We start from the raw sequence: 23,811 nt of genomic DNA, 5'->3' as shown, positions 1-23,811 counted from the left end.
GAGATTATGTGTATTAACCTACTGGAACCACTTATTAATCCGGTGACGTGTTTCTCTTTGTTGGGGTTGTTTTCAGAAAAGTCATTTTCTGAAAGGTGATTGTTGAGGAGTGATTTAACTCTTTGCCCACCGAAACAGAATTTACTACTGTTTTGTTTTGTTTACTAATGGCTCAAGACAAGTAAAAGCAGGCCATGTCTACATGGTTATGCTCTGCCCTTCGAATCATTTATCTTATACCTGCCTTGGCCACATATAACAATTAAAGTGTAACAGCTGCTGCCCTTTTGAAAGATCTCCAAATGTATGTGTTTGCATACTCAGAGAATAGGGACTATCTAACATGGAAGGGAGATTAAAGACTCCTGCAAGTCCTGACTCACTTTACTGCATAGTATATATTCATTTATTATTATTATCATTGTCATTATTACTATCATCATCATCATCATTGTTTATGTTATTATTGTTAGTGTTGTTATTATTATTGTTAATACTGATATTAAAAGGATGGTGTTAAAGTGATATTGTAGCCAGGATGGTCCAGGAGTTATGCGAGAGGAAAGAATTCCTTAGGATCCTTAGAATTCCAATCGTTTCTTGGACCAACTGCATAGCTGGGAAGAGTTAGACAGGCTTTCAAATACAAGACATTCTTCATCAGGTCTGAGCAATAAAAGACAGTACAGAATAGTCTATCTTAAAAAAGATACCTAGTGGGTGCACCTACACATGTGCATTTACTGTGCAATAGCCAAACTTACTGAGCAGTATGGGCACACCTCTACATGTGTACACACATACTGAGCAGTAAATGTGGCAATTTACACCTGGTTAGTTACTGCGCAGTAACGCATGTGTAGACGCCTTACAGTAAGACTGCGTGCATGGACTGACTTGGGACTTTAATGCTTGCACGTATAGATGCCGGCCTGTTCCCATTTACTCCGCAGTAACTTTAATCCGGTGTAAATGTATGTGTAGACACACCCAGTTGAACCAAAAGCTGATCAAGGGGTCTGCACTTTTCTGTTCCACCCATCAGTACTTGCAATATTTAGTCTCATTGGCTAGAGACAGAAATTACACAAACTGGTGTAAGTGATCAGAAACAGATCTGGTTTAAATCTGTAACATAACAGAAGTTTAGTGCACATAAACCACTTCCAAAATAGGTGAAACTGGTTTAAGATAAATCTGGATGGATGTTGTATCAAACTTAACTGAGTTAGGTTAAATTGGTTTATTGAACTTCTGTCCCAGATCACCTCCAGATTCAAATTAACTCACAGTCCCCCAGCTTCTCAGGATGCTTTGCACCTCCCCTTGCAGAGTGGGCTGGCTAGCCTTGGCCCAAGCTGTCCACTTCAGTCGAGCAGGGAGGCATGCTCTAGCACCTCCCAGCTTCTAACCTGAGCCATAGCAGGCATGTGGCTGCATTTCCAGAATGAAAAGTGAATATCTGTTCACTTGCATTAAAAATACATTTCCAACCTTTATACATGTAAGAACATAAGAAGAACCATATTGGGTCAGGCCAATGATTGATCTAACACCATATCCTATCTCTAACTATGGCAGCTAGTATATATATATATATTAACAGGAGTATATGAGCAGAGAATGTCTAGTATAATCTATCCCCTGTCAATTCCTTGCTGACTTTACCCATAATTGGTTTATGATGCATCCTCAGCTGTTATTTTGAATAGCTATGAATGGACCTATCCTCCATGAATTTGTCTAATCCCTTTTTGAACCTGGTTGTACTATCTGCCTCCACAAATTCCTGTGGCAACGAGTTCCACAAGTTAACTACACACTATTTTTAAAAAGTACTTCCTTCTGTTTGTTTTAAATCTGTTTAATTTCAGCGGATGATCCCAAGTTCTCATATTCTGGGACTTCATGAATAACAGTTCCTTATTCACTTCATCCACAACTTTCATGATTTGGGAGCAGTCTACCACATAGCCCACCTCAGCCTCCTCCTTTCCAAACTGAAGGGTCCTAGTGTTTTTTTAGTCTTCCCTGGGACAGCAGCTACTTCATATCATGTTGCTCTTTGTTGTCCTCTGTACTTTTTCTAATTCCACTACATCCTGTTCTGCACACAAGATAATAGATTTATTTAGTGGTATAATGATGTTTTCTATTTTGTTTTCAATTCCTTTTTCAATGATACTTAAAATTTTATTAGCTTTTTTGGTCGCCACTGCACATTTTGCTAGTGATTTTAGAGAACTATCTACAATCCAAGATCTCTTTCCTGAGTCATAATGGCTAGTTCAGTGCCCAGCACTGTATATGTATAATTGAGGTATTTTTCCCCACGTCTATTACTTTGCACTTGTCAGTTTGAAAGTTGATCTGGCAATCAGTTTTGTGAGGTCTTTTGTGCAGCTCCTCTCTCTCAGCTTGGGATTTGACTACCCAGCTTTAAAACTTTAAAATTCACTGTGCACTCACTTTTTCAGGTCCTTTATGAAAATATTGAATAAAACTACCCAAGCACATATCCCTGTGGGACTCCACTGTTGACCTTCCTCCATCATGAAAAATGACCTTTCAGCCATCCCTTTTGTTTCCTTTTGATCCATGAAAGGACCTTCCCTTCAGTCCTACAGCAATTTCATTTTTTACTAGCCTGTGGTGATGAACCTGGTCAAAGCCTTTTTGAAAATCCATATATATTATAACTATTGGATCCCCCTTGTCCACATGCTTGTTAACACCCTTAAAGAACTCCAATAGAATGGTGAGGCAGGATTTCCCTTTACAAGAACTATACTGACATTTTCAGTAGATCAAGTGTATCCAAGTACTGCTGATTTTTTCCTTTTATTTAGATTCTATCTACTTGCCACAGAGATAGATGTGAAACTCACCGGTTCTCAGGATCACTTCTGGAGCTCTTTTAGAAGATGAGTGTTATATGAGAAACCTCCCAGTTGTCTGACGCAGAGAGAATTTGTATAGATAGGTTATATACTATTGCAAAGTGTTCTAAAATTTCACACTGCTGTTCCTTCACAACTCTGGGGTGAAAACCAGATGGTTCTGGGACTTATTAACTGAATTTATTGATTTGTTCAAAAACCTCTTCTATTGGTTATTGCCATCTTTTTTATCCTTCTTCTAAATGGCTGTTACTATCCTTCTTCATCTTTAGGTGCTTAGAGCATCTAGCAGTTTCCACCGATTTATTGGAAATAGCCTCAACCCAAACCCCAGTGTTGGTCTGTTGAGACTTTTGAGCATATTGATAGGATCACAATGGACCACAATGATAGTCTGAGTAAATTCAGTTCTGGGTCATTTGTCTGGCTTATTAAAGATGTAGAAGGAAACATTCAGGATCAGATTAAGTGTAAACTGCTCTATTCATGATAATGGTATATTATTCTAAACTGCAGAGAAGACCATGTAAAAATCAGCATGACAGAGGATCCTAGCGGGCTGCTGGTAGTTTCTGTGTGGGTGCCAGCACAGGATGCAGGTAAGGCACTTACTTCATGACTCCCCCTAACACCACCCTCCCACATGGTAAAGTGAAGCCAACTGACAAATTTAACTCAGGTTGTCCCCTGTGGAAATTTGTCTTTGACTTACTCTCTAAGCCAATTAAGCCCTCTTTTCTCAGGTTATAGCCTTACTATGCAAATACAAAAGTCCAAAGAAATCAGAATGCTTTTCTCCTGGGCAGAGGTTTGGGTCACAGTTTCTCTCTGCTGGCTTGGTGGTAATGTCTGCAGAACTTCCACCCCCTCTATTTTCAATTTTTCATCTAGCCTTTGGGCTTCATTCCTGTGTCTTCCTTGTCTCTCGCTGTTGTGAGGAGCTAGAGATATATGTTAGCACTTTCCTTTCCCAGCATTCCCTGCCATGGTATTTACCAGCATCAACCCAAACTCCAAATCCCAGAATGTTCCAGTCCTTGCTAAAACCAGGAACTAGGTAATATTAGACACAGACCATGCCTCAAAGAACTGGTATACCCTCTTGCTCAGTATTTTTAATGATTTCACTGATGACTGTTTTAGCAGAAAGATTCAGGTTTTGTGGAACAGCACACAGAGGGGGTTGAGGAGGGGGATTATTTAATTGGGCAGAGCCTGGTGAGAATACCTTCCTTGCCTCTGAACTGGGCAAATAATTTTGAAAATAAGTCCAAACAATCCCTTAACATGTCTGCCAAACCAAGCTCCTTTTTTTACCTGGTGACATCTTGATGCAACATCATGGCACTGCAAATTCAGAAGATAATATTTCTGTCCTGAAAAAGGATGATTTTTGTACAGCAGCACAGACATCCCTGCAATGATGATCCAGAAGAGCCTTTTCTCCAAGAGACCTGAGATAGAGAAGGAATAGGTTAGCCACTTCCGTATTTGGGCTACAAAAGAACATAGAGCACTGGATGGGAAGGTTCCTTGTGAGTCCATATCATACAGTAGCATAAGTAGGGATATGAGAGGGGCACAAGTGTTGGACACTGAATTAGAAGGGGTGCCAGAATGACACTTCTCCTCACCAGTCAGGAGCAGCCATGTAAAAGCCGGGTGCTGGGACAGGACAGGAGCAGCCCCGACATGTCAGGATCAGTGAGGGTCTTTGAGTCCCCAGGGCACATAAAACTAATCTCCTTTCCCTCCCCCTCCCTCTGGTCTCTGGCATTTGGCACCCCTCACTCAGGGAAATTTTGCCCAGTGCACTCAACTTGATAGTTACACCTCTGCAATCACAGGCAACAATGCTTCTATGCTTATATGCTTCTTTGTATAAACTTAGCAAGCTCCATCTTAAAACAGATTGTTTGACACCACTATTGCTATTTGTAAGGCTGTTCCAGGACCTCATTGGTACCGATGGTTAGAAACTTTCTTCAAACTTCCAGCCTAAATTTAATAACAGCCAGTTTGAATCTCTTACTGTGCCTGCCTTATCCCTTAGCTTATATAGCTCTTCTTCCACCCTTTTGATCACCTATGATGAAAAAATCATAAACCATTTGGTTTGCTAAACAGTACAAAACCTTCTTAGTTTCTCTTCATTCTTCTTTTCTGGTTGCATAAAGTAAACACCTTTTTGACATACTGTAAAAGCTACTAATTCACTTAACCTAGTTTACAATCAGATGCTTCAGCCAACTGTGATCCAGAGGTAAGATAAAAAACATTCCAGATGGAGCACGAAAGGAGAGAGATTCTAGGAGGGTGAGATTCCAGATGGAACAGAATCTTATCCCCATTTTCTCTTTTGTGCCAATAATATCTTTCTCTCAAATATAATTGTACATTTTGCATCATTTTATAGTTAGAATCCACTGAGCTACTACATTCTTTTGTATTTACATTGTTTTGCAAGACTCACTTCCTCCATAGTTATAGCATTGTGCTAGGTGCTGCACAAACAAACAAAAAAGAGATAATGTATTTCTTGAACAGTTTACTTCTTATACAGGAGACAAATACATGGTAAAAGGAAAAGATCCTCAGAGAAAAATAGATTTATCCAAGGTCATAGAGCAGGTCAGTGCAGATCTTGGAACAGAACTGTCCTGGCTCCCAGCTACTAAACCATGCTAGCAGCTAGAAGCCTGCTGCTACCCAGTGCTGCTACATGATAATGCTGACAGTATTTTATAATACTGATTGTATAATTTTTTAATAATTGTATAATATCTCAGGAACAGACAAGTATTGAATTTAATTTTTTTGATGGAAAAGGAAAAATTCAAATTTCTCTTTCTAAACAGCAGTGCTTAATAATTCAGAGTTTTGTGAATGTAATAATTCAGACTTTTCAGAGCAGCATCTTTAATGACTGAATGTCAGCAATAGAAATTCGTAGATTGTAAGGTTAGTAAGTATAGTTTCAGTCATCTTGTTTAACCTCCAGCATACCACAGGACATAAAGGCTAGGTACAGACATTCAAAAAAGATAGGTAGCGGACAGAACCCTTTGGTGGGGTGTGGTGTGGTAAATCTTCGATCAGGTTTTGTGTGTATCAAACTTCTCTCCTGTTACGGGTATAGAGCAGTTTTGTGTGCTGAACTTCTGTTTTGTTACGCATATAGACTGGTTTCCAATCACTTATACTGGTAAAAGTGTAATATCTGTACCTGGCCAGAACTTCACCTATGTATTACTTCATCAAGCTTGAGAACTTGTGGTTGAAATAAAGCATATAATTTAGTAACACATCAACTTTTAGTTTAAAATGTTGTGTGCTAGAGAAGATGCCACATCCCTTGGAAACCTGTTTCAAATTGGAATTAGATTATATAGGAGAAAGTAAATTGCAGTACTCATCTTGACTCCAGATTTAAACTAGATCTGTGAATAATTACAACATAATTAGGAATTTTTCATCTAGCAAAGGATGCTAAAGTTAATCATAAAAAAACTTAAAAAAAAATACATTAGAAGCGGGAAGCCATTGAGTGAATCAGTGGAGCCATGACCAAGGTGTAAAAGGTTCAGTCAGGGACAGTCAAGCGATAGCAGAGAAGCTGAATGAATTCTTTGCATCAGTTTTTATCTCAGAATATACTGGGGAAATTCCCATGCTGCATCAAGCCTTCCTACTAGATAGGTCTGAAGAGTTGGAGCACAATGAAGTGACAACAGAAGTTTTAGAACAAATCAATAAAGTAATAAGAAGTCACCAGGACCAGATGACCTTCACCTGAGAGTTCTGAAGGAACTCAAAGCAGAAATTGCAGAACTGTTTTATATTAAGTGTATATAATTTTCACTGTCTGCTAGGAAATGTTCTTTTTCTAAAGTCCAGCAAACAGCCTGATCCAGGATATGTTACATATTTTAAAAAGCCTTTTGGAAAGAAGACAATTCATCTATGTGTAGTGGAGATCTCTGTAAAAACTGTTGTTACAAATGGCTTCTTTGCCAGGGGACTGATATGTTGCCAAAATAACACTCACCTTCAAAAAGGTCTCCAAACGTGATCTTGAAAACTGGTGAGTCTCTCTTCCAATTCTGGCAACTCAGTTAGAACAGCAGTCACATGGACATATGAGATCAGCTGGGGAAGAGTCAGCATGTTTTTTGTAAAGGGAAATCCTGCCTTGCCAGTCTACTGGAGTTCTTGGAGGGTTTTTAACAAGCATGTGGACAAGACGGATACATTTGGACTTAAAAAAGCTTTTGACAAGACCCTTCTCCTAAGGCTTTTAAACAAACTTTGCTTCCAGGGGACTGGAGGAAAGTTTTTTTCATAGATTGAGAACTGGTTAAAAGATTGGGAACAAAGGGTAGTGATCACTTTTCAGGATGGTGGGAGGTCAGAAATGTGGTCCCGCAGGGATCTGTGCTGGGCCCAATTTTGCTCAACATTTTCATCAGTGACCTGGACATGGGTGTGCATAGAGAAAGCTCCAAATTTGCTGATGATACCGATTTATTCTGGGTAGTCAAATCCCAAACTGAAGAAGAGAAGCTGTGGAGAAATCTCACCCAGATTAGTGAGTAAAAAGTTGTAGATGAACTTCACTGTGGACAAGTGCCAGGTAATACACATTGGGTAAAAATACTTCAACTTCAACTGAAATAGATTCTATGATTCAGGAAAGAGACCTTGGAGTCATTGTAGATAGTTCTCTAAAAATGTCATCTTACTGTGTAGTGGCAATCAAAAAAGTCAGTAAAATGCTGGGTATCATTAAGAAATGAATTGAAAACAAAATGGAGACCATCATCATGCCATTTTACAAATCCATGATGCACTCACATCATAAATATGGAAATATGTACAGTTCTGGTCTCCACATCTCCCAAAAAGGATGTAATAGGATTGGAAAAGTACAGAGAAGGGCACCCAATGTGAAGAGAGGCCTGGAGTAGTTGCTATACTAGAAGAGAGGTGATGGGGGATATGATAGAGGTCTATAAAATCATGAAGAGTGTGGACCCAGGGAACTGCTGTTCACCAAGTCCCAGAATACTGGAACTAGGGAGTGCCCACTGAAATTAGTAGAGACAGGTTTAAAACCAAGAAGCGAAAGTATTTTTTTATTACACTTGTAGAATTCATTGCCACAAGAGGTGATAGAGGCAGATAGCATAGCCAGGTTGGAAAAGGATCTAGACAAATTCATGTATGATATATCTGTTAATAGTCATTGAACAGAATGGTTGAAGATGTTTCCTCTGGTATCTCTAAACCAATAACGGAGGGTAAGGAACAGGGTAAGGGTAAGGATCACTCTAGATGTATCTGATTCAGGACTCTCCCTCTAAAGCATCCAGTACTGCCACTGTTAGAGACAGACCTATTTGTTGTGTGAAGGGTTTGTTGGACCATTCTTTTGACCTAGTGTGGCACTTACATTTTAATAGTCTACTCCATCTCTGAGAACTAACTGTAAATGCATTCAGTGGGATGTATGTAGCATGTAGAATATAGAGGTCCACTAAGTTATATCTTATATATGTCCGTATGTATATACATATGCATTTGTGTACAGGCAGTCCTCGGACTTACGACACAATTGGTTCCTGGATACCACGTCTTAAGTTGAAACGTTGTAATTCGGAACCAATTTTTTCATAAGAAACTAGATTATAAATAGGGGATTGGTTCCTGAACCGAGGCCCGATACCCTATTTTCACTAAAAATACCCCAGAATTTTCTACTCCACCAATTATAGGTGAGTAATATAGCTACATTAATGTATTTATCTTGTAAATAGCAATCGTATGGATTTGGAAGGACTTCTTTGAGGTGACTTTGCTGGACTTTTTGAAAGGCTCTTGTTTGGATTTTTTGAAGGGTTCTTGGCTGGAGTCTTCTCAGGAGTCTTGGCTACAGGTTTTTCTGGAGTCTCATCTGCTTTCTTAAAGGAAGTGTCCAAGGAAGTTTGGACAGATGTTCTCCAGGGAGATGAGCAACGCAGCGAACTTGTTCGCTGGTATGGTGTCTCATTGGATCAAGCATTGTAAAGTTGAAACTGATGTCATAAAATTGAAACAGGATAGCAATTTATAAACGTTGTAGGTGTGAAATATTGTAATTTGAAAGGTTGTAAGTCAAGGACTGCCTGTATTATATTATTATATATCATAATGTGTGTGTGTATGTGCGTGTGTATTGAACAACATAGAACAAGTTTCTTGGAAGCATTTCAAAATTTCCTTTGGTTTTCAAGGTTGATAGAAATGGGAAAATAATACTTTACCTCAAAATGACAGTGAATATATTTTCCCTTTTTCCCCCATTCCATTCAAAATAAAAGCATCAAGGACATGATTTTTAGAGATGGGGATAGTTTTTTGCCCATAGTTAATTTCAGATGTAAAATGGTAAGCACAGGATATCCTGACCATTGTTTTCACTCATCACAATAGGGAGCAGAAAGAATGCATTCTCATGACAAGCTTTTCTATACTCTATAATTAGAAGAAAGCCATATGAAAAGCAATTTAAACTTTTTGGGCAACTTAAGTGACACAATGGATAACTGAGTCTGCATCCGTACACATCACAAATTCAGCATTCTAACATACATCCCACGACTAGCAATGGCAACATCCCGTTTTTGATCCTTTAGGGACATTTTTTGAAGATACATGGTGAAATAGTGGCCTCAGTAAAGTCAATGGCAACTCTCCATTTACTTTAGTGGGATAAGAATTTAAAGAGGGAAAAAGGTAGTAAGATTTCTGTATATTAGCAATTTTGCCAATAATTAAATGCCAGCTGCTGTAAGTTGACAGAGTTCTGTTGAAGACAGTATAGCTATGTAGCTATGTTGATTTACACTGGCTGAGATCTTGCCTAATATTTAATTAATGAGTAAATAAAACCACTGAGCTAATAGTGACAGATACAGATATTCCATATACTTGTAATAGTTCAGATACCATTTCTAAAGTCAACAGTTTCTGCTTTACTAGTTCTTGCTCACTATCGAGCTTTCTGTGCACACATTTACAAATGTAAAAAATTACTGATTGACTGGAAGTTGTTCTATAGGGGATATCATATTTTGGCTAAATGAATTTCTGTGGCGGCCTTTATAGTACAGGAGCTCAACATTACACTAGATATTAATCAAAGTCTTTATAGCTTAACTGGGTAACTAGTTTGTCCTACATTTAAGAGATAATGAACTGAAAGAGAAAAATTGCTTCAGACCTTCAATTATCTGTGTTTTAAATGGACTGTTACATTTTCCTCAACTTCCTGAATCATAGCTAAAATTCCACATTTCATGAAACTATTTAGATATGTACTCACCTGTAATGTATAAAACTGCACTCAAAATAGTATGTAGATTTAGTATGTAGAATAATATGTAGATTTTGGAGGAACTAGGCCTAATACATACTGTCAAATCTAGTTTTATGTAAATTGTATATAATTTTCACTATTTACTGGGAAATGCACTTTTTCTAACAGACTGATACTATGTATATCACGTATTTTAAAACGCCGGTTGGGAAGAAGACAATTCACTTATGTGAACAAGAGAACTTTATAAAAACAAACATACTTTAAAGGTGCTCATCATTCAAATGAGCTAAGTGTTGAAGATACAGCCAGCTTGTCTCTCCTGTCCTTGAAATGCAGAATGACCATGTTTGTGTTTATAAACTGGAGGGGGTGGGGGCAATAGTGTTTTGTTTAATTTGGACACTTAAGTGGTCATCCTTTAGAAAAGCTAATTTCTTACAAGGGCACTGCATCCGACTGAATTGTTTAGAACTTTTACATGTTTTACCTTTTCCTAGTTTTCTATGTAATCTGCATGAATGGAAAGAGGTGAGGGTGGAAGTGAAAAAGTAGGGGATCATTTATAATAAATTCTTGTTCTTTTTCAGAACCAAACACAATGTGGACAAAATTCCTCTCTGTTGTTTTCAGGCTGGTCTTAGTTGATTTATCGTTAATGACCTCTTTCAATTAATAGACTCTTTTTTTACTGTTTACAGTCTATCGGGATGCCCCAGAGCCACTTCAGCCATGAAGAAGGCAAAGCTGTCTGGGGAACAAATGCTAACAATAAAGCAGCGGGCCAGTAATGGTAAAATTTTAATCATTATCATTTAAATATTGTTACTTTAGAAGATAAAATAGATATTGCTCTGTGGGCCTTTTCTGTGTATGTAGGTCTTTTTTTGTATTTTTAACGGATTCCTTGTAGTTAGGAAAGCAGTGGACTTTCATGTTGGGAAGCCTGATTTAGAAATAGTGGGTCAGATTTTGGTCTGATTTATACTAGCATAAATCTGCAAAACTAAATATTACAGTGTACTAAAATGCTGTGCTTTTCTGGTTCATCTATCATGCTCCAATGTGATTAGTGGGTCTTAAATGGTTTGTCCAAAAGGGAAAAAACCTGGCTTTCAGAGGTGCTGAGCACTCACACTACACTGAGCTGTGTGCGCATAGTACTTTGTGAAAGTTGGGCTGGAGGGATGTAAGCTACTCATCATCAGGAAATCTTACAGCCAGTTTGGAGGTCCCAAGCAGCCCCCACTCCTGGCTGATGGCCTTTGACTTATGGGAGACTAGGAAACTGTTTCTGTTTTGTCCTCTGAGACAAAAAAAGACAAAGCATTGTAATGAACTTGTGTCGTGGTATTTCCACCCCTATGTTGGAGTAAAATGAAAAGCACCTTCAGCATTGTATAGACAGTATAAGAGAAAGTACTTCTTAGTGCATGTTCAGAATTTTATTTAATAAGGGCCTTTGGAGTAGGGATATTTCCTGAGCCATAAACCTCATCCCTTCCATGTAAAATAAGCTCCCATCAAAATCTGTAGAGCCGCAACCTTATCCTCTTTCAATTCAAAGTATACCACTTCCTTAATAACCTATAGAAAACTGCCTTCTCATTGTCTAGATCAGTGTTTTTTAACCTGCAGCCCACGGACCACATGCAGCCCAATCAACACACTGCTGTAGCCCATAAGTTGTGTGGGTGCGACACACATAACACATTGAGAGCTGCATTTGTGGCTCACTATGACAAATAGGTTGAGAATCACTAGTCTAGACTCATGGGGAGTTATGATTACTGCTTCTGGCTAATTAAGAATTGTGCTCATTCTATTATTTTTGTTACCATTTCCCCCATCCCCACCCTTCCACCTGTATGTTTTACATTTCAGACTGCGAGCTCACTGGGACAGGGACTATAATTAATTATATTTTTTATAGCACTTTATGCAAGCAGGCTTTGATTTAACCTTTGACATGGTTACAATGTAAAATATTTAGAATCAGTAGCAATCCATACTTGGGCCTTCTGCAGTGAGAAAACAAGATATGCAAGTTGGGGCTGAAATTAAGTAGCACTTTGTCTGACTCCAACAAAAGTCCAGTTCACACCTCATTGTTTAAGGAATAAAAGCTACTACCAGGCACTTCAAAGGAGCCTACAATTAGGTAAAATGTGAGATTCATTAGAATTCTGTAGAAGCCAAGAGAATCCCCTGGGTTTTGGGAGGGACCTGTACAAATATTGAAGTAATTTGGTATAGATGTAAAGTCACTAGAGTTCCCACTACATGCATGGGTTGCATAAAAGCATACATTACAGCTCCAAAGAATCTACTGACAGGCAAAATACCAACTACCTCACAAGAAAAATTGTTATGAGGACCATGAGTCAGTACGTACGTATGCTTGTACACGTATATACAAACCACTTGTTTGTATGTATGTAAGTCTGTTTATCTTTTTGGGGGATTCATTCAACTTTTGCGGGTGTGTCTCCTTTTGGAAACCCCTCTATTTGTTGTTCACTGTTATTGAGAAAAGAAATGTTAAATAGAACAGGAAATATCCAATGTGTTCGAACTTATTTTTGCCCTAATCACAAAATGCTGACGTGTTCTGCTAAAGTCCTTTTTTTTAAACTTAAGCACAATTGATGTGATTTCCTTAAGCCATTCAGTGTATGTCTATTATAGTACATTATATTAATATACTATAGCAGACTGAAAATTGTCTTCCACTTCTTAACATATCAGGACAGATCCTCAGCTGGGATAAACTGGGTTGTTCCATCAACTTTGGTTACTGTGGGAGGCAGAAGGTTGAGGAAGGCAATGGTAGCAGAACTGAGCATTGAGCATTGAGAACCTGAGCATTGAGAAATCATGACCAGACCTCCCCAAAAGTATGGACGTGTTTTAAAAACTGAGAGATGTAAAAAATAAGTTTCTCAGTGTTCTTCTCTGTGAAGTTGTAGGAAGAAGCTGGTCTGTTACAGTTTATATAGTTCAAAAATCAACCCTAAATCAGAAGCAAAAATGTTGGAAGAAATTAGGCAGGGGATTCCACTTGCTCCCTCATAACTCCTGGCATACGGGCACTGCCGTTCTAGGCCTCTTTACCCTACCATTATCCTGCTTTCACCTATCCATTCTGTCATGACCAGTCTTCTGCCCCACATGTACCCACCTTCCATGCTCTTTTCATAGCCTCTGGGTATGATACCTTCCTCATGTGTTTGCCTTTCCTTTCCCCTCAGTCTTCCATGATTTTTCTTTTTTTCCCTGCTCATTCTGCTTTGAGTCTTCCTCTTCTGTTTTGCTGCCTTCTTCACATATACCCCATTGCTGTCTGCTACATCCACATTACTCATTCCTTCCTTTTGATGCCTGTATGTTCACCCAGTCCTCATAGTGCCACTCTTTTCTATAGGCCAGTGTAGCATCTTTCCTGAGAGCGATTAGGATTCATTCTCATTCCCAAAGAATAGCAGTGACCATCTTTGCTAAGGGCAACATAAACTTTCTTCATCAGAACCTGCCCCAGACATCTGGCTCAAAATAATTTCATGATTTAATTTAGAAGAGTTACCACTATGGCAAACCATGGGAAGTTTGTCAGATTCAAGGGTTGGGTCAGTAAAGGCACTTGCTAGGGAAGTTTATTTACCATTTCTTTCATGTCTGTACTTGCCCCCCGCATAGCCCCAAGAGTTTGATGAGTCTTAGGGTTTTGAATGTTTACTTTAATAAGTTTAATTTCAAATGTGAAATGACTTGATGACTGAACTTAGATTTATAGCTTAAATTTTTAAAGTCTCTTTTATTTTTATATTGCACAGGTATAGAAAATGATGAAGAAATTAAGCAGTTAGATGAAGAAATCAAGGAACTAAATGAATCCAATTCCCAGATGGAAGCTGATATGATTAAACTCAGAACTCAGGTAACAGTTTTATGAAGCCCTAAATTCAGCCACTTTTTATGTACAATTGGTGAAAAGAAATGTAGGAAATACTCTATTCTCTTTTACACATTTTGCTTTTATTTCCTATTTAATTTGTCATTTACAAGTTTAGAAAATATTATCTGCACTGCTATATCTATGAGACACGCCACCAGTTATAAGAAAAATGAAAGCCACGGCTAAATATATTTTCCAAAATTGTCGCCAAGGATGGCCTGTGTAGACAGTTTTGCATTTTCTTCTGGTAAGGTTATATGCAACCGTAACATCAGTTACACTCTCAAAGGGCTAACTTTTTTATGCACTGCTATGGCAAGGAGTATGGATAGACAGCTCAGTGTGCACCAGGCCTTCTGCTTGCAGAAGGAATTAATGCTAGAGAAACAGCAACTGCTGTACCTTCACATATGGCAGGCTGTGTGCCTTCCATACCCAGAGAACCAGAGACCTGGTTCACAGCTCATTTTAAGCCCATCAGGGGTCCACAGGAGCAAGCAGAAAACAGAAAAATACATTGTAAAATTTCTCATTTGTGCTTTTCAAGAAAACCTCTTTTTGGTGACAGCCTTGAGTGGTTTTCTGGCTAGTTTGAAAATGAGGGAAGGAGTAAGAATGGTAAAATTTTTCATCCACCATTCACTGAAATTGTCATTTCCCCAACATTTTCCAGTCAAATCTTATATCCAGTACAGTTGGTAGCACTTCATCTGCCCACAACTTGTGCTTATGGAGAGCAAGTACCGAGGGTGTGATTTTTTCAAAGTGTGTTCCATTTACCAACCTCAGTATGTTCTCTTCTAAAAAGCCCCTTGACTTCAATGAGAGCCATGCTAAGCCAGTAGCATCCATTTTTGAAAGTCCCACTCCAGCAGTCTGTATAGCTGACTGTGCCTGCCTTCCCTTGTTCAAAAGAAATATGAGCAGGATCTGACCCATAGATTTTGTATCGTTATATCCTAGCCAAACCAGTATCAAGTTTAACCATTCCATGACTCTATACTTAGGGCTTTTCTTATCATTATTGACATTTGTGTCAAAGTATTTTTATAGTCATATGTAAGGAAACTGTATGAGTAGCTATATGAGCTATAACATATGAGTAGCTATATGAGCAGCATTAACATTTTTTAACATGAAATTAAAAAAAATACGAAACAGTCCTCCCACCCAAAGGGTATGTCTACATGTGTGCCCCATTGCACAGTTAGTATTGCTCAGTCCTGGCGATGTTCAGGTCGTTTCCGACCTTACTGCGCAGTAGCTCATTGCTACTGCACAGTAGCGGTGAGCTACATTACCATAGCTCACCACTACAGTGATGTTGTGTCTCGTGTAGATGCACCCAAACACCATAAAATCTATACATGTGCATTGGCAAGATATTGGCTTGTTTTGATAACACCCAGTACTTGTGTTCTTTTGATAAGTAAAGTGTAATAGGGATGCAATCCTTATGAAGATCTGTGTATGTGAACTTCTTATAGGCCCAACTGTATGGTATTCATGTATGGACTAAACCGAAATTCACCAAGGGGGTGGGGGAGGTAACTCCCTACATATTTTTGGATGTCTTTGGATCAATAAATAGAATAAAATATTTAAAAAATCCTTTAGCAATCACATACACATTCATAAAGTTACTGAGATATGAAAGTGCTTGCAGGATCAGGGCTTTGGCAGACAGAGCTGTATCAACATAATGATCATATGTTTACTTTAGTTTCTAGTATTTTGAGTCTCCAGCTGTTAGTTTTCCTATCTCAAACTGCACGCTCTCAGAAAACAGGGCAAGGGTTTATTTTGGGTCATTGCATACTTGAAGAAAGTTGCGGAGTTCTCCCCACTGCACATTCTTAAGGGATGTTCAGGGGACCTCATATATGTTTTGATGTGGAACAGCCTTGGAAAGGGGGTAAAAGTGTCATGGTGATATTTACTGCCAATAAATTATTGGCACCAAATGGAGAATCATAGGAGAGTCAGACTTGATAATAATTTAAAAGTAATACTCTGATCTCCTTAACTTTCCTAAGGAAAACCAGCTTTTATTTTAAAATCACAGACTTAGTGGAGCAGTTACTAAGACTATCAAAGTTAAGGCTTTTAATATTAACGAAAAGTAAAGTGATATAAAAATGCATGGCCTGGTTTAGACTTCAATCATATTTCTTTACATAAGTTGGGAAATATGTAAGGGACAGTAAATTAAGGTAGAATATGGACTTCACTTTCTGTCAGTGTGAGAAGTAACTACTTGTACAAATTGCTGATAGTATTTTATGAAAGTAGCAGTGTGTTAAATCCTTATCCTCTGTAACTTCATTAAAATCAACACAGGTTAGATGCTTAGCACCTCAAGAGAAAGAAAAAAATCCTAATGGATGACCAACTGCTAAAGGATTAATCTTGCAAGATATTGTGCAGTCTCAAATTCTACTGAAGTCAATGGGTATTGACAGCACCCTGCATTTCACAGAATATCTATTTTTATGATATTTGATGTCAAACTCTTGACTTCCATCATTACTTTTGATATACTTTAACGATGAATATTTAAATGTAATGATTGTCAAAATGGCTGACTTCAACAAAGGAAAAATCACAAAAACATTCACATTCATAGTGGCAATGACTACTCTTTTGTGCTGTATTCCAAAGAGAACTCTTCTGTCTTTCTGTATGTGTAATGTGCCTTGTCTGCTCCCTGACATAGAAAAATACAATCCAGAAGTGTTTGAATATGCTTCCATTACTTCTGCTAAAGTAAAAATAATTTCATTGAAATTGGCACGGTTGCAAAATGATAGAAAAATAGTTCAAGAACCTTTTCCAAAGAAATGTAACCCTACAAACCAGCAATATAAGCCTCATCCTGAATTATCTGCTGCATAAATGTCAGTAGCCAAAGTCAGACCAACTCAAGAATTAATTTCATATGTACACAGAGTTCTTCAGAAAATATTTGCTCTCATCAATTAATATTGAGCACCAAATTTTCAAAAACAGCCTCTAATTTTGTGTCTACAATAATGGGCATAACAATGAGATGTGTAGTGACCTGATTGTATGAGATAAAGTAGATGGTCACATAAGGATCTTCTCCCCTTCAACCTTAAAGTTCTCATTTGAAGATTTATTATAAGCACCCAGACCATAATATGATTGCAATTACAAATCAGATTGTTCAATATCAAAATTCATCATTTTGTTCTATAATTTAGTGTGGATCCTAAATTAGAGGTGGCTTGAGATTCATTTGAGAATTTGAACATATTGGTATTAGTTTTACTTCTCCAGCTTCATTTTCTACCCTCTTGCCAATAGGTATCTTAGTATCCATACTCATACCCACCCATGCCCACTCGTACACACGCTGTACACGGATGGCATGTCACCCTACAGTGACATTTCTCTCTGCCCTGGTCATTCCTCAGAGTGCCCTACCCACCGATGTCCATATGCATGCTCCAAACCCAGAAATATTCTTGAAAAGACATTCTGGGGTCATCTCCAGTACCTACTTCTGAATACACCAAAGACCAAGGTCTTGACCCTAAAGTATTTTCACCAGCATATTTCCAGGTTTTGAAAGACACAAATACTCTCAGGAGCGGCCAGGCTGGGACACATTGTTGGCAAGGGCATGTCCTTAGTTGTCCTGTGCAATGGAAAGCAAACAACCACGTACACTTCGAAAACTTAAAAAAGTGTCTTCTTTTTTTTGACAGATGCTACTTGTCTGAATAATATATTTAACATAGATAATATTGCTAGAAATGCTAATGTCTCTCAAAAATGGAATACATTTTGTAAGCATGACCATTATATTTATATCAACCTCATACCTAGTGGGTGCATCTACACATGCCATTAAGGTGACATGATAAACTCCGGTACAGTTGTGCTGGAGTTAACTACTCCCAGGTCCAGTGTTTACATGGGCGCCCTGGACCACAGCAGTTTGAACTGGGGTGGAGCAGCCCCGGCCTGGCAGCAGGCTTGCCACGTTAGCCCTGGACTCTGGGTGGTGGCTTCAGGTGGCGGAGGCGGCTGTCTGGGGCACAGTAGTGCCCAAGGACCAGAGTGTGTGGCTAGGCAGCAGGCAGAGGTCTGGACCCCTGCTGCCTGGGCTGACCAGGCATAATTTACACCTGGGTTAGCATTTACACATGTGTTTAGGCAGTTATTTTCTTCACAGTAAGATAGTACTGTCCCCAACAGTACTATCTTATGGTGGCAAAAATTAGTTTGCTGTGGTCTAATAGCGTTGCACATGTAGACAGCTAATTAATCTACTGTGCAGTTAAGTGCATGTGGTGAAGCAGACAGTGGTAAGATGAGCTGAAGAGCCCCAGAGATGGTACAGGAGGTGCACCCAGTAAATCACAAACCTGATTTAGGCACCCGTTACTTATGCAATGAACTGGGAGAGCTAAGTATCCAAGAATCCAAGATTTAAAACACTAAGCAGAGGGACTTCTAACCTGAATAGTGAAAGAAACGGCTGTATCTGAAATCCTGCCTCTCTCCCATATTTAGGTGTCTTACCTGTATGAATGGGAGATTGGGGCTTACATTCCCAAATCACTTCCTTGACTCAGACACCTTAGTCATTCCTTTGGGAAATCAAGCCTACTTTTTTTTCTTAAGACCTCGTCAGGTCTTAAGGTCCCAGGGCTGACCTTATCCTGATGGTTAGAGCACTCAGCCTGCCAGTGGGAGATCTGGATTCATGTCTCTCCACAGCACCCATTTCCTGGGTAGATCACTTGATCCACAAAGCCAATAGGCCCTCCTGTTGAAGCTTGGCCAATGACCAAACAGGATTGCAAGATTTTAGGGAGATAGTAAGGAAGAGAGTGCATGACACTGTAGCCTACTGATGAGAGCACCCCTTTGGCAGGGAGGCAGTCCTGGGTTCCAGCTCCTTCTCTTCGGGCTATTTATTCATTTTGTGCTAAAGTGTCATGGGATAAAAAGTAAAAATAGTTTCAGACTCCAGGGGTCCCCCAACCCAGGAGAATGCTCCACAGGACTACAGAGTCATACTCCCTCTTGCTTATTCATTCTTTCCACATGAGCCTTTCAAAATAAACCAGCTTCAACAAGAGGAATGGATCACCTGCAATCTACCTTCATAGCCTCCTTGTAGGTGGGATACCTAGCTATGAATCAGCACACGTTGAAGAGAGTGTAGAACCCAGGTCTACCATTTCCTGAGTGAGTGCTCTAACCACTAGACTATTATATAATAACGGTAGTCACAATACCACTGTCCTTATCTTTATTTTCTCTTCTGAGTACACCAGTTATCTTTACCTGAAAGTGCAACTTAGGCATCTAAGTCCAGTGTGGGGGAAAGGAAAAGGGGTGCGAATCCCAATATCATGGAGGTGTTTTAGTCTAAGAGATGAGGATTTTAAAAGGAAATATCTCCAATATTTCCTATTGACTAAATTGGATGTCCCTCCCTTGCCTCACTCCTCAGCAAACTGGCTATTGTGAATCCTGTTCTTAGGCACCTAACTTGAGTTTCTGAATTCCACTCCTGGCGTCTGCTAGGAAGTTAGGGAAGGCAGCAGTGAGCATTACAGTACTTATGAATGCATAGCCCTTTGTATATCTTGCCATTTAGTTCGCGTCAAGACATGCAATCACATGTGGTTTGTAGGACTATAGACCTCTTTGCAGCACCCCAAACTGCACACCTGGCATGTTAAAACATACCCTGCAGTGCAGAGTTGCAGCACGGGGGCAAAATTTGCTACCAGGATTGACTGGTAGCAAAAAAACCCAAAAACAAAACACAGTGAGAAAAAGCAATGCAGCACATGCTACAATAGTGTGTGCCAGAAAAAACAGAAGCTCGTTCCTCCAGGGAGACACTCTGGCTGCTGGCCAGAGCATCTCTACTGTTTCATTTGTGCCCAAGATGCTCCAGCATGCTGGGAGCTGAGAGGAGCGGGGGAAGGTCAGTTTGCCAGAAGCAGGACAATTTGTCCCTCACCAAAGCACGTGTGCAGGGGCGTCCACTGAGGCACAAAGTAGTGACACAAATTTGTGCCGCTACTATTTGTGCTGCTGCAAGCACATTCAGCTGTTCTCTGAGCAGCAAGGCTGTGTGTAGATGAAATGAGGGGCATGTGTGCATGACACTTTAAAGTGGGCTAAATGCGCCTCAGTGGCATATTGTGCATTAATTCCATCCACTGTAAGAAATTTGGTGGCGTAATGTGCCTTAAATGACTTGGGGCACAGAAAACTAAAACTCCTCCGAGGAGTTTTAGTTTGCTGCCCCTACAGCCGCGGAGCGAAGCACCAGGCTTAGGGGCTCTGCAGAAAGCTCTGCAGGCAGCCTGGCAGCAGCCTGGGAAGGCAGTCTCCACCCAAGAGAGGAAAAAAAAAAAGCGGCAAGTTTGATCTCCCCACCCCCAGAGCCTGCCTGCCTGCCTGCCTGAGCTGTGCAGGGGCCCAGTGCTTCCCTCCACAGCTGTGGTACCCTCCGGGGCTGCCCGAGCTGGATGCCTGCGGGTGGGTGCCGCCGGGGCGGGGGGGAGGGCGCTGCTGCAGGAAACACCTGCCCCACCCCGCAGCCCAGGGACCACTCTGCCCGCCAGCAGCTCACCCTTCCTTCCCCACCGGAGGGGCAGGTAAGTGCGGGGTGTGTGCACGACACGGGGGTTTAAAGGGCCCCAAAGTGAAGTGGTGGGTTTTTAAACCCACTGCTTCAATTTAGGGCCCCCATTTTGTCTACACACGCCCCAATATAGCAGCCTGAGGGGAGAGCAGGGTTTGACCCTGGCAGATTCTGGGGTCAGAAACCTTCCCCTCCACAAAAAAACGGGGTGGTGCAAGAAAGGATAGCATATGCCACCCAAAACTGGAGCCTGGCCGGCCAGAGCCACACACTGGCTGCGCACCAGGCTCCAAACGGCAGGATCACCACTGTTGCAGCCTCAGGAGCCCCCCAGGACTCCAAGCAAGGCTGCTGGGCATGTGTTACAGGCATTCCCCAGGGACAAGTAGCAGCTGCACAAGGAGTACCACTGCTTTTTGTCCCTGGGAAAACAAAACGTCCCACTTGTGTGGACGTGGCCCATGAGTTTAGGCACCTCTGGAGTCAGGCTGCCACTATACAATGTTTGCAATTTTTGTCTTAGCCACTTAAAATCCCACTAAACCTGTGCAAGTCCTTCTTTGGATATGCTCCTGAGTGCCTGAACAGCTTGAAAGACCCTTAGTAAATAGCTCTGACCCTTAGTAAATATGCAACAGGCCAGACATCAACAAATAACATAATGCTAATAAACAAGATTTTATTTAGGTTTTTTATTACACACAAACATTCACACCTCTTATAGCACAATACAATAATGAAAAACAGTCTTCAGATCCTCCTTCTACATTATTTTGTTATATATTGCACAAAAAATGTGTAAATCATTCACTAGCAGCTGTGTATAAGAGAATATGTATTATGCTATTATAAGTTGAATTTAAATATCATTGCAAAGAGCTCACTTGTACCAGAAAAAAGTTGTGCACTCTTAAGTATATGAAAAAAAATATGATAAACATATAATTCATTGATACTGGCCCTGAACCTACAACCACCATGGATGGATTCTTACATCAGTACAGGGCCCCATGGACTCAACATGGCTGTAAGAGTCTGCCCACCTGGGTCCGCTTGTTGTATCAAGGCCTATATTAATGTCTCTAGATGCAAAAAGGATATTTATTTTAAAAGTGTTAAGATGATATAAAGCCAATGCAATCAAATCTATATTAAATCAGTATTACCACCATAGAAAGACAAGCCGTTAAAGTAAATCCTACAATTACCCCTAAGTATTAGCTATTCTTACATGAAACCTTTTTAGATGAACAAAATGGTCTTTTGTCCTCTGATATTTCTGTTATTACTCACTCAAAGAGCGCATGCTTTATAACGGCTTGCCTTATATTACATTGTACACAAATTTGTCCATTTTAGATTACCACAATGGAGAGCAACCTGAAGACGATAGAAGAGGAGAACAAAGTAATTGAACAGCAAAATGAGTCTCTTCTTCATGAATTGGCCAATTTAAGCCAGTCTTTAATTCATAGTCTAGCTAATATCCAGCTGCCACATATGGTAAGTGATTGAGAGCACAAGTTAAGGAATTTGGCGATCTTCAGTTCACTTCATACAGTAGATGTCTTTTTTATGTTTATGGTTCCTCAACCAGTTGGATATTTGTGGTAACAACACTGAAACCATAAAGATAAATCTAACGGCTAACAAAGACATGGCGGGCCTGTTCCAATGTATCCTGTAAAATTAAGTAAGATCTAAATAGGCATTTTAAATATTATAACAAATGGTGGCAATATGCCTTGATTATATGTTATGCTTAAATGAATATACGATTACAAAGATAAAAGTTGTATATGAACTACTATTTAATATCTCGTAGGAACCAATCAATGAACAAAATTTTGATGCTTACGTGACCACTTTGACGGACATGTATACAAATCAAGATCGTTATCAGAGTCCAGAAAATAAAGCCCTACTGGAAAATATAAAGCAGGCTGTGAGAGGAATTCAGGTCTGAACAGCTGCTATAGTGGTGAAAGTCTTGCTTAAAAAAAGGATGCCTCTTGTTTTTTGCTGCTGTAATTTACCAGAAAGTGTTATATATTTATTTCTGTTTGAAACAGTGTTATGCTTACAAGACTTCATAATGATTTTATGTCTTGCTTTAAAGATAGTAACTGCAGAATAGTTTTTTGAATACATTCACATTTTGTACGTTTTCATATAAGCTGACATAGTGTGATATGCCATGTAATGTTTATAGCTGCTAATGTATGCACATTTTTGGGGTATATATATTTCTGAAGAGGTAAGCTGATCAAAATAAATAGAGTGTAAATTCTTTTTAATGCTTTAGTGATTAAATGTTTTAGTATTTTGAACTGAAATGGACAAAAAAAAAACAGCTTTGAATGACAATGTTGCGGTCTGCAGCCACTTTTTAAACACTATCATTTTGCCTCATGTTGGAGGATTTTATGGGATTTAAGAAATACATTTTGTGTGCATATTGTTTCATAGCAAGAATTGGTTGCAAAAATGCTTTATTTTTGAACAATGCTTGAAAATATTATGTGACTTTCGTTTTCGGAGGTTGGTGTGTGGTGGGGGCAATAAAATGAGGTTTTTTGAATTCCAAGAAAATGGCATGGATTAGATGTAAGATACAAAATGGGTAATTTATTGTAAGACAACATCAAGCCATGGAAACTTGACAGAAGATTCAAAGCAGCTTAAACAGCACTTTTTAATTAACTTCTAAGCATTACATGGTATGAATATGAGAACTTCCATTATGAAAGGAACTATATCAGAGGTGGACAACGTGAAGATTTCAGCTTTTATTTCCAAATAAACTTTGGAGCCACCATTCTCTTATCTCTCCTGGACTGCTTAATTCCCCTCTGAACTATCTGTTATAGCAATGTAGTTCATCTTTCAGAAATTCTGTACTTTCAATTTAAGATGGAGGACAATATTTTAAAATATTGCTTTTTTACATTTTTAATTT

The 23,811-nt window shown here is 39.4% G+C and overlaps 1 protein-coding gene across 3 annotated transcripts in view; it reads left to right on the top strand.

Annotated features, from left to right (window-relative positions):
• Positions 1 to 22,818, top strand: part of MYT1L (myelin transcription factor 1 like) — a 171,694-nt gene extending 148,876 nt beyond the window's left edge. For 2 of the 3 annotated variants that reach the window (XM_025203388.1, XM_025203387.1), the window contains exons 17-20: positions 10,959 to 11,050; positions 14,091 to 14,194; positions 22,212 to 22,355; positions 22,678 to 22,818. In XM_025203388.1, coding sequence (XP_025059173.1) covers positions 10,959 to 11,050; positions 14,091 to 14,194; positions 22,212 to 22,355; positions 22,678 to 22,818 — 481 coding nt within the window. Of the gene's footprint in view, positions 1 to 10,958; positions 11,051 to 14,090; positions 14,201 to 22,211; positions 22,368 to 22,677 lie in introns of those variants that run through there. The other variant, XM_025203389.1, reaches the window with a different exon arrangement.
• Positions 22,819 to 23,811: the final 993 nt, after the last annotated feature.

The sequence above is a fragment of the Alligator sinensis genome, unplaced genomic scaffold (genome assembly GCF_000455745.1).
Source record: "Alligator sinensis unplaced genomic scaffold, ASM45574v1 scaffold832_1, whole genome shotgun sequence".
Lineage (NCBI taxonomy): Eukaryota > Metazoa > Chordata > Crocodylia > Alligatoridae > Alligator > Alligator sinensis.
This window is presented reverse-complemented; position numbering and strand designations above follow the sequence as displayed.